General features: G+C 40.8%; 1 protein-coding gene across 1 annotated transcript in view; it reads right to left on the minus strand.

The window, feature by feature from the left end:
- The window catches only part of LOC116089402 (cationic amino acid transporter 3-like), a 29478-nt gene extending 28594 nt beyond the window's left edge, over positions 1-884 (minus strand). Inside the window, exon 1 of the mRNA XM_031368965.1 lies at positions 4-884. Within this exon, the coding sequence (XP_031224825.1) occupies positions 4-884 (881 nt within the window). The remainder of the gene's footprint in view (positions 1-3) is intronic.
- Positions 885-12368: the final 11484 nt, after the last annotated feature.

Here is a 12368-nt window from a genome sequence, read left to right on the forward strand (position 1 = left end):
AACAGGAGGCCATCTTCTGCCATTGAATAGATCACCCGAGGCATAGGAAACATAGAGCCCAAAAGGCTAGTAGAAAGTGCACAGAGGGAGCCAATAGCCACCAAGTAGAGGGCAGGTTCCCAGCCAACATAGGAGAATTCCTCAGGCAGAGGGCTCTCAGGCTGAAGCTTGTAGTAAGGCATCATGAGGGTAAGTGCTGAAGACACACCAAAATAAGCCAAAAAGCAGATGGACAGTGAGATCACAATACCCATGGGGATGGAGCGCTGGGGATTCTGAGCCTCTTCCCCGGTGGTTGCAATACAGTCAAAACTAACGAAGGCACAGAAACAGGTAGCAGCACCGCGGAGAATCCCTTCCAAGCCAAAAGGCATGAAACCTCCAGAGCCCAAAAATTCCAAGCTACAAGTGCCATTGGATTCACTCATGGTCAAGCAATAGTCCTCTTTCTTGAGCTTCCAGTTTCTCAGTTCTCCCTTAATGAAGCCAGAGATGATGACAAAGCCGAGAATCAAAAGGTTCATCCCTGTGAACACTTTGGTAACTAGGGCTGATTCACTAGCCCCTAAAACCAGCAATCCAGTGAGCAGCAACACAAGGGCTAAGGCAAAGAAATCTGGATATTCTGCTAGAACATGAGGCATGTTCAGTAAGATGGTCCCCTTCAGAGTCCGAGAAATGTGGTTTCCAATCAGGTTGTCAAAAGCAGAGCTCCAAGCCCGGGCCACACTGGCTGTGCCTGCACCTAATGTGCTGCCCACACCCCGGGCCACTAAGTCGAGGGTGCTCAGGCATCTGGCAAGACGGGTCTCAACCAGACCCAGCTCCAACACACTTCTCCGCACCAGCTTTTGACCAAATCTTTGAAGCGCCTGCCACAGCATTCTAGTTGGAATTGAAGAGGATGCTAGATTCTCCTCCGGTCCGGCTAGGCTAAGCAGACTATGAGCACCAGCAGTGAGGCGGGGCTTCGGTCTCTGAAATTGGGAGATGCCTGGAGAGCCGTGGCAAGCCCAGAGAGCGAAGATCCTCAGATCTGGTTCAGTAAGACTGACTTCAGTCGAGTTGGGTTGGGTCCGCAGACTTAGGATGCTCAGGCTTCAATACGGCAGCTCCATGTATTTTCAGTATTGCCGGAGACAAGTATCTACATAAAACTGTTAAATTGATTGTTGTTTTATATCAAACAACTTTTATGATACTTATTTTTTTGTTGTTTTTTGTTTTTTGTTTTGTTTTTTGTTTTTTTCGAGGCAGGGTTTCTCTGTATAGCCCTGGCTGTCCTGGAACTCACCCTGTAAACCAAACTGGCCTCCAACTCAGAAATTCACCTGCCTCTGCCTCCCAGGTGCTGAGATTAAAGGCATGTGCCACCACTGCCTGGCTATAATACTCTTTTTTATTGTTATAATATTTTATAAATTTTAAAGAATATGACAAAAAAGATATTGTAGGTATTGAAGGGGGGGTCTCTGGGAGGAGTTGGTCTACAAAAGGAAAACAAGAATGTGATTTAATTCTATTTACTTAAAATATGTTTTTAAATGTTAACAAATTCCGGTAAATTGAAATCATGTAACTTTTCTCATTATAATGCAATAAAACTTTAGAAAAAGAAAAAAAGAAATATGAAACAGTAATACAATATTAATTCTTAGTCTTTTTACCATTGAAAGCCTATGCAACATCATCTCCTAAGCAACTCCTGAACAAGAAGGAAAAGTTGAAAAGTTAAAATTTCACTAATGCACTAAAATTACACAGTGCAGGTTCAAAACTGTGATTCTAATAATGTTGTGAGAAAGCCTTAGAGGAGAGTAGAAATAACATGCATTGTGAACCAGTAGAGTAATGGAAAACCAAAACTTAACCCTGTCGGTAACAGAAGAGGAGTTCATCTAGGAGGAGTTTATCGAATAGTGTATGAATAGGCAAGACTCACTTCTATGTAGTCTATGAGAGATGCCTCAGAAATAAATGTGAAGGATAAACATATAAAGAACAGAAAAAGATATATCATGACAACATGAGAGAGCTGTGACCAAATAGTTCCAAAGGTAACCAACTTTGAGAGACACACTAGTAGAAATAGAGAAAAATCTCACAGATACAAAAGAGTAAATAGACCACAAATATGTCACAAGTTATAACTACATATATGTGCACCCCGTGATGTGACTTTAAATGATGCAATCAAATACCTTGCTCCCAATCATAGTTGAATTTAGAAAACAATATTATAGCAATTTGTGTCTAAATTGTCCAGATACTTTTTCTTATTTTAGATTCAAGGCCAGCCTGGTCTACAGAGTGAGTTCCAGGATAGTCAAGGCTATACAAAGAAACCCTGCCTCGAAAAACAAAAACAAACAAAATTTATTTTAGGGTTTCACAAAGAACTACTATAACATCATTTCCACTACTCCTTCTATCCTTCTGACTCCTCCCATGTACCTCTTTTTTAATTAGATATTTTCTTTATTTACATTTCAAATTTTATCTCTTTTCCTCATTTCCCCTCCAAAAACTCCCTTATCCCATCCCCTCTCCCCCTGATCACTAATCCGCCCACTCCTGCTTCCCTGTCCTGGCATTCCTCTCTACTGGGGCATCGAGCCTTCACAAGACCAAGGGCCTCTCCTTTCATTGATGTCCCACAAGGCCATCCTCTGCTACATATGCAGCTGAAACCTTGAGTCCCTCCTTGTGTACTCTTTGGTTGGTGGTTTAGTCCCTGGGACTCTGGGGATACTGGTTGGTTTATATTGTTGTTCCTCCTATGGGGTTGCAAACCCCTTCAGCTCCTTAGGTCCTTTCTCTAGCTCCTCCATTGGGAACCTTGTGCTGATCCAATGGATGGTTGTGAACATCCACCTCTGTATTTGTCAGGCACTGTCAGAGCCTCTCAGGAGACAGCAATATCAGGCTCCTGTCAACAAGCACTTGCTGGCATCCACAATAGTGTCTGGATTTGGTAACTGTAAATGGGATGGGTCCCCAGGTGGGACAGTTACTGGATGGCCTTTCCTTCAGTTTCTGCTCCAAAATTTGCCTCTGTATCTCCTCTAATGAGTATTGTGATCCCCCTTCTAAGAAGGACCAAAGTAAATCTACCACTTCTCTATTCATTATCATTATGTATTCAGATCCATGTATGTATAACAAACTGTTGAGCCCTTTTACTGTTGTTTGTATATACATGCATTTAGGGCTGATTGCTTAGAATTTGATAGTCTATCAAAGAGCTTGTCCCTAAAGAACACTGACTATGCCCCTCAGCAAACAATGATTGCCTTCATCTATAGGGAGGACCTTTTGAGATTTCCCCAATCAATGTTAGCATGTCAACTGCTCTTGTCATTATAGAGGTGTTGTTTTTTATTTTACTTAATCGCTTTTTTTTACACTCCAGATTTTAACCCCCTCCCAGTCCACTCCCAGTCCAGTTCCCCATTCCATACCTCCTTCCCACGTCACTGTCTTCATGAGAATGTCTCCAGCTCCCCAACAACCATCCCACCAGACCTCTCTACTCCCTTGAGTGCAGTCATGCTAGGTCTCTTTTTCTGAGCACTCCATAGCCTCAGTAATAGTGTCAGGCCTTGGAGTCTCCCCTTGAGCTGGATCCCAATTTGGGCCTGTCGATGGACCTCCTTTTCCTCAGGCTCCTCTCCATTTTTGTCCCTGTAGTTCTTTCAGACAGAAACAATTATGGGCCAGAGTTTTGACTGTGAGATGGCAACGCCATACCTCACTTGATGCCCTGTCTTTCTGCTGGAGGTAGGCTTACAAGTTCTCTCTCCCCACTGTAGGGCATTTTACCTAAGGTCCCTCCCTTTGAGTCCTGAGAGTCTCTCACGTCCCATGTCTCTGGTACATTTGGAGGGTTTTCCCACATCCTACCTCCAGAGGTTGTCTGTTTCCATTCTTTCAGCTGGTCCTTAGGACTTCAATCCAAACCCCACCCAATACCTGATCACGTTTCCCTCTTCCCCTTCCTGTCCCCTTTACCACTCAGATCCCTCCCTTCCCCCTTGCGATTGCTTTCTTCTCCCTCCAAAGTGGGATTGAGGTGTCTTCACTTGGGATCTTTGGCTTGTTAAACTTTTTGAGTTCTGTGGACCGTATCTTGGTCATTCTGTACCTTTTTTGGCTAATATCCACTTATGAGTGAGTACATACCATGTATGTCACTTTTGGGTCTGATTTACCTCACTCAGGTGTTGTTTAAGACACCAAATTATTGAGATTTAATGAACACAGCTTCCTTGTTCTGTCTATAAGACACTATCTAGCATCAAAATTCCACTGGCTCTTAAAACTTTCTGCCCACTTTTTGTGCATGTGATTTTCCCCCAAGCCTTAGGTATTGGGTTTGGGGAGAGGGGTGGGGGGTCATATGGGCCCAGGTTCTCCTTAGTCACTTATTCTGTCAATAATTTTGGCCTGTTGTGTATTTCTGTAATAGTCTTGTCTGTGGCAAAAAAAAAAAAAAATGTTTATCTGTCAGTATAAGAATTAGTATTTAAAATACAGTTGGAAATTATATTGTATTATGAAATGTGTAAAAGTAAATGTTGCTTTTATTTCCTTAGATGAAAGGTTGAGATAAGAGCCATACACGAGATGTCCAAAACAACATGGTCTGAGCCCAGAGCATTTCTATCTCTGTACTATCTATCCCCAACAATCTCTGTCTGCTAACCTAGGCCTAGAATGTTCCAACCTCTGAGACTTATTGCTGAATAACTCACCCTTTCTACATCTTTCTAAATTCTGGCTGGCTGATTCAAATCAGGTGTTCTGGATCAAACTCCTCTCCAAGCTGACTGATTCAAATTGGCTTCTCTCACCTTCTGACTGAATTACTCTCCTTGGAAAGACTATCTTAGAACTCCACAAATTGAACTGCTTCAAACCCAACTGAACTGAACTGAACTAAACTGAATTCTACTTAATTCTCTCTCCCTCACCGCTCTTTAAGTAGCCTCTTCTTTCCTGTCTGTTTTCATCAGAATTGGGCATATCCTTTCTCTGATTCATTCTGCCAAATCCTTCCTTGATTTGTCACTGTGTCTGTCCTTCAATTAGAATTCATTGTTTGGGATTAAAGTTGTATATTAAGGGCATGCCTATATTCTAGCCAGAGGGATTAAGGTGTGTGGGGTGTCTTCATTTCAGCTGGATATCTGATACCTTGCAAGAGTAACAATGTTTCTAGATTAAAATTCCTCTATAGAAACGGCAGTAATATATTCTCCTCTAAGGTCTATGATTTCTCCAGCCACAGGTAGTTGGCTAGGTTTGTACTATGTGGCACAAATTACTTCCTGTCATGTGCCCTTCAGTTTAATTAGACAGCTGTTATTTACACCCTAGACAAAAAAAAAGTCATTATTTCTCCATTATAATATCTTTTTTGTTTGTTTGTTTTGAAACAGAGCTCTGTGTAGCCCTGTCCTAGAACTCACTCTGTAGAACAGGCTGGCCTCGAACTCAAGAGATCTGTCCGCCTCTGCCTCACAAGCACTGGGATTAAAGATGTGCGCCAACACTGCCCAGCTTCCATTAGGATATCTTATCAGTCCTCTCATTGTTGTGGTTCATAGACTTTATAGCTTGAAAGAACTATTTATTGCTCTCCTGGCAGCTTGCATAGTGCCTTCCAGTTCAGTGAGGGCTAGTCTTTAAGGAGTAGGCTTACAAGTCAGTTCCAGGTTGATTCCTCCAAATCCCTAAGTATCCAAAATGGGTAATAGCTTCAACAAAGAATGGGAACTTGTTCCTTCAATCTACATACAGGGACTCAGATCCAAATTGTCCCATATCTCTCTACCACTTATAATAATTGTCCCATATCTCTCTACCACGTATAATAATACCACTGTTATTATTAACTTAGCATTTCTTTTTGTATATAGTATCCTGACACTGATTTTTAGCCCTTTACTTATTTTTGTATTTTAAAAAAGCTCATATGATTGTGTCTATAATATGTAGTTTTGTTGCTTGCTCACACATTTTTCTTTTGCTACAGTTTTCCAAAAGTCAAATGTTCACTTGGGGAAACAGAATCTCCAGGAGAGCTTTTTGAGAAAATGTTAGAGAGGACTATAGTGCTATAGTCTGAATGTTGTGATATCTACTCCAAATAGACACATATTGGAACACAGTATTCAACATGGTATTAAGACAAAGCATCCTTGGAAGGTGATTACATCATAAAGAGCTGACGCCACAAACTGTCAGCAGGTATTTTCAGAGGCTTCAACTTAAGTAAAAATCAAGATTTTGCAGCTGAAAATAATTTCAGAACCAGAGAGTTGTGTTTTATTGTGAAGAGATTCATGTATGTAATGGGAATAAGATGTACCAGAAAGAGAGACACTCCAGGGAATGATAAGACACACCCAAGTGTTGGTATGTGGCCCCCGTAACAAAGAGTTGTGCTAAAATATGTTTACAACATATAAGTTGGTGAATTCTGATATTATATATCAGAGACTTACTTAACAACTTAGTAAGGCAGTCCCTGGGTGCACAGAATGTGAACTGTGGCCAGTTAAAAAAAACTCCAGATCACAAGGTTCTACATGAGTAGTCAACATGATGTTTACTGTAAGTGAAAGTTTGTAGTCTTGTTTGTGAGATTCCCAAAAAATTGACGCTTTACCACTGGGATAAGAATAAAACCATTCCCCAAAATCATATTCACTCAGGCATATAGCATTGCTATTTTAACATTCTTATCTGAAAATACTTCTAAAGAAAAAGAATATTGCTATGCAAGCAACTTTCACAGCAAATGTTAGTTGTGCTAGAATTCTTTTCTCTCCACTGACAAGTATCTTCAACCAGAATGCTGTAAAAATGAACCTTTTTTGCAATGTCACATTAATTTTCTCTACCTTTCTCTCCTGCCTCAGAATTATTATCCATCTAAGGCTGGCAAGCATAAGGAATATCATAGAAGCCTGGGACTCTACCTGATTTCAATTGAGTACATATCCAGTACACACCCTTCTTCTAACAGTGCACTTGGCAATCTGAGGTCAGTACATACATGTCCTAGGCACACACACATTTCAGTATGACCAATGCATCTAGAAACATGTTGATGATTTAGGATCCCCCAGACATGCAGCAAACACACACAAACAAACACAAACACACACACACACACACACCACTTGGAGTAATAGAATGTTTTATCTCTCCTAGTAGTACAAAAGTTGAACAGTTTCTACTCAAGCATATTCCCATCATACTCAGTTTCAAAGAAGACAAATTCAGCCTAAACAAGCTTTGGGTAACATGCATAATACTACAAAACTGTGTCCTCAAGTGAATGTTTAAGCAATACCTATTGTTTGCTATTTTATGCCTGTCATAACTGGCATGCACATGATTTAAATAATAAACATTATGAGAAGGGATATGTACAGTGAACAAAGGGTCATATAACTCAAGACCTACCCAAATTATATCTATAGTAAGCAAACTCCTCCTCTTGAGCCTCATGAACAAAGCCCAAACAATAATGAGAGTCCTTGAGTATTTCTATCATATGACCTGCTACTCTCTTGTAATATGTTATGTCCTTGCCTATCAATTTACTTTAAATATAATTTCTATAATATCTGAGTTTTATTTTATTCTTAACTAGAAGTCAGGAATCTGGAAACACTGAGCCTTCATTCTAGTAGTATTTGCCTTATAAAGCAGGCCTGTGGGAGCTCCTTATACCTTCTACCATCTTTGGTATAGAGAAATAAACTTCACCAAGCAATCTGTGATAACCTTGATCTTGAGCTTCCAGGCCTCCAACTATGAGCAAAGAATGGTTATTATGTATCATTCAATCTAAATCATTTTTTTCTTTATCACAGTATATTTTTAAGTAGCTATCTTCATCATTTAGACTTCTTTTGCAGAGAAATAGAACTTTTTTTAAACAGTGCTTTAACACTTATTGTATCAAATATTCTATAGGAAGAATTAAATTCTGTGTTCTGTCCAAATCAAAGAACCCATGAACACTGCCTTACCAAAGCTCAGTTTTGCAATTTTAGTAATTTTAAGCATAATTCATAGCATTACCTATTCATCTTTTTCCTAAAGAAAATATTACAATGACAGAATTGAGTAATCAGAACATAAAAATAATTATTCAAAATACCATAAATTATTCTCACCATCTAGTTGGGCTAAAAATCAGAAACGTAATGATAATAATGAAGAAAATCACACTAGAAATATTTCAAACATCAGCTAACCTTTTTTTTCTTTTAGCTTCAGGAGGAGACTAAGATAGGAGCCACTTTTTAAAAAGCTTAAAAGCACTCTAAAAACAGCACCACATTCAGCTAACCAAAGTTAGAATGTGTTATTGTATCTCATGGTTAGATTATTTTCTTCTATAAAAGTGGGCATTTGAACAATATATGCATAATATAATTGCCCACTGAGTAAATGACTTCACTATGTGTTCCGCTCATAATTGTATTTGGACACAAGACAAACATTCTAAGAACTGTAAGCTATGCTCTTTTGTATTTCTAACCCAAACTGACAAAAGTGATTCTTAGAGATAAAAGGCCTTGCATTACTCCTTGTCCACACTGTAAAGGTCTCTATGCTTGGGAAAGAACATGTTAATAAGAACAGCTGAGGGGGTGGCTGCTGTTTTGCTGCCAGAAATTGAAAAGGGAATTATATGAGCACACATTCTCCCATTGAGTCACAAAATTTTAATCTTGAGCTTTTCAGAATATAACTGTCTCTTCAGCCACTTCAAAAATGTGTTTACATCTACACTTTAAAATTAGGACCCATATATATGCAAAACACTATTGTAAATGATATTTTAATCTGCACTGCATCTACCTCTCGTAACAGTCACATAAAACTTAGATACTTGAAAGTGGGTGATTAATACTGATTGACACCTCTAGGAAAAGCTAGGCCACCGTCCTCAAGGCTGTCATGGGAGGGACTATTTAGAATACTCACACCTGTGAGGGAATTTCTAGGATCAGGTTATCTTAGGTAAAAATGACTAACCCTTAATGTAAGAAGTTCCATTCCCTAGGCTGAGACCCTGGACTTCGTTAAAAGGAGAAAGAAAGCCAAACACTGGCATCCATCAAATTTCAGGATGCAGATACAGTATCATCAGCTGCCTTGGGCTTTTGCTACCACATCTCCACTGCCATGGTGGACTTTACCCCCTGGAACTGTGAGCCAAAGTAAGTCTTCCCTTCCTTAAGTTACTTTGTCAAGTATCTTGTTTTATTTTTTACAGCAGAGAGACACGTAACTGATCCATCATTCATTCCTATAACTTCATATACCAAATATCTGCTGATTGTGATTATTTCTCTCCTACAAGCTACATGTTAACATCCCTCAGAAACTATGCAGTCTTTGTTATCAGTTATATCTTTCCAGTTAGCCAGGGCACAGCTTGGGAGAATAATCCCAGCAGTTTCCTCTCATCCACTATGTAATCCAGCAATGCAGCTATTTTTTTCATTCTTTATAATAGATCAGAACTCCAGCCTTCTCCACTGTACTGCCAAGAACCAAGTCTTTGTCCCTCCTGCACTTACTTCAACAAGGACAACAGCTCCTTGCTGGTCTGCCTGACTCCCAGCTTCTCTTGCTGCATACCATCCATTCAGAAGCCCAGTGCTCTAAAATCATATAGTTCCAATTGCATTCTCCTTCTTTTTGAGTATGCATCAGGGGTAACCAAAAACACTTAGACTCAACCACAAATGTCTCATCTTATGACAGGATTCACCTTTATCCTTTCTCTTCCCAAGATTATATGACATTGTAGGGCAGTGGTCTGATCAGGCAACCTAGGCCCAGCCAAGTAATAGGTCTGAACCCCGGTGACCCAGTTGGCAATATCTTTGCCTGCAAGAGACAGAAGGTGTTCAGTCAAAACTCCTGAGTCTTTGGCCCCTGTGAAAGGTTCAGTCACAACCTTTCACAGCTGCCCCACAGGAGATGTGTGCTCTGTCAGGTAGACAATGCCCCAAATGCCCAGCATTCTAGCTGGACCCTACTCCCAGTCCCTGACCACAGCTAGGCATGCCTCACCCCACAGACAGATAGCCACACCTCACACAATGTAAGGGGATGTTTGCCCCCTCCTATCTCTCTTGCCCTCTTTCCTCTCTTGCCTTCTTCCTTCTCTCTTGCCCTTTGTTCTCTCTCTTGCCTTCTTCCTCTCTCTCTCATTCTTTGTCCTCTCTTGCTTCCTTTTTTCCTCTCTTGTTCTTTATTCTCTCTCTTGCTCTCCTCTCTTGTTCTCTTGCTTTCTTCCTCTCCTTTCTCTCTCTCTCCTCTTCTCCTCTCCTTCCTCTCCTTTCTTTCTCTCTACATGACTGGCCTATTTTCCCTTTCCTATAATAAAATATCTCACTTATGCATTGCCTCCTTTTAAGTAACTAACACACTGTGCAGCTCCAGGCCCCCGCAGCAGAGAGACTCAGGCACCAGCAGAGAGACACAGGCCCACAGTGCATAGTGTCAACTTAGTTTGACTTAATTATTCACTAATGCATGTTATTGTGTATGTGTAATAATTATTCAGTAATGTCAAAATATCATATTTTACCCCATAAATATGTCATTACTTATTAACTTCAAAAGCATGAAAGAACCTATAAAACTCCAAAAGAGGGTGATGTAGATCAGCAAGTTTTAAGAATGGAGAGGTTAGTTTGTTTTACAAAGACATATTACTATGACTAATTAATGTTACAAATGATGTTTCCTTTCTAGTCATGTCATAGCCTTTACTACAAAAATGTAGTTCTATGTGTCTATGGAGAACACACAACCCATGTTGGCTAATTTGGTGTTGTCACCAACTTTATGGAATGCTCCCAAGAAAACTGAGAATTAGACTATGTCTCTTGAGAAAGAAGTCACAGCTTTGTTGCATGAAGGTCACATCCACACATGGTTATATGGAAATAGCACTGATTGTGCAAAATAATTCATGCATTTGTTGATCTAAAGAATAAATGAACACAAAGAGCAATTGTAAAATACATGCAAGATAGTAGAGGACACCTAAAAGAGTTTACAACCTGGAGTTGAGAATATAATTTTAGATAAAGAAAGCATCCAATTGAGTAGTTCCAATTTGGGGGTTGCTTTTTTTATTGTTTGTTTGTTTGTTTTTTGGTTTTCTTTTAAGTTTACAGGAACAACCAAAAAATGTACAAGTTCAAAAGCATGGAAGGTTTGGATAATTCTAAGGAAAAAATAGTGTGATGGAACAAAGAACATTTGTAAGAGGAATAGTAAAAGTTGAGATGGGCTCTCTGCTTCATCTGCTTGGCTTGTGGGACTGAACAGCTGCTGGATCCTTGAACTTCCATTCACAGCTGCTGCCGACCATTGTTGGGACTTGATTGTTGGGAGTTGGACTACAGACTGCTTCTGGATAAATCTGGTCCTGCAATTCTTTTATCTAAATAATTAAAAGCATATAATAAGAATGCTCGACAACAACACCCAGAGAAAGCTCCACTCCCAGATGCTCTGATACACCCAGAGTCAGAGATCTTGGTCACAAGATCCACAGCCAGTCCCACAACACCCAGAGGAAGCTCCACTCCCAGGCGCACTGACACACCCAGGATCAGAGTTAAGCAGGAACCAACATCTGTCCCAACACTGGGAGTAACTGGGACCAGTGGGACTAGGCACACAGGAAGTCTGCCAGCCCAGTGACTTGGGCTCCTTCCAGTCTGTCTGGGCTGGGGTCCAGAGCAGACCTTGGGCGCAAGCTCTGCAGCCAGTCCCACTACACCCAGAGGAAGCTCCACTCCCAGGCACACTGACACACCCAGGATCAGAGGTAAGCAGGAACCAATATCTGTCCCAACACTGGGAGTAACTGGGACCAGAGGGACCAGGCACTTGGGAACTCCGCCAGCCTAGTGACTCTGGTTCCTTCAGGCCTGTCTGGGTTAGTGTTCTGAGCAGACCTTGGGCACAAGCTCTGCAGCCAGTCCCACAACACACAGAGAAAGCCACACTCCCAGGTGATCTAACAAGCCCAGGATCCCAGGATCCCAGAATCACAGGATCACAGAGGCAGCTTGACTCTGAGGAGTCCTGACACAACCAGGCTCACAGGAAGGACAAGCTCGAGTCAGATTTAGCAAGGGCAGGTAGCACTAGATTTAACCAGATGGTGGGGGGGGCAAGCATAAGAAAATAAACAACACAAACCAAGGTCACTTACCATCATCAGAACCCAATTCTCCCACCATAGCAAGCCCGGGACACACTATCACACCGCAAAAGCAAGATTCAGATCTAAAATCACTTCTCATGGT

This window comes from Mastomys coucha, unplaced genomic scaffold, assembly GCF_008632895.1.
Source record: "Mastomys coucha isolate ucsf_1 unplaced genomic scaffold, UCSF_Mcou_1 pScaffold14, whole genome shotgun sequence".
Lineage (NCBI taxonomy): Eukaryota > Metazoa > Chordata > Mammalia > Rodentia > Muridae > Mastomys > Mastomys coucha.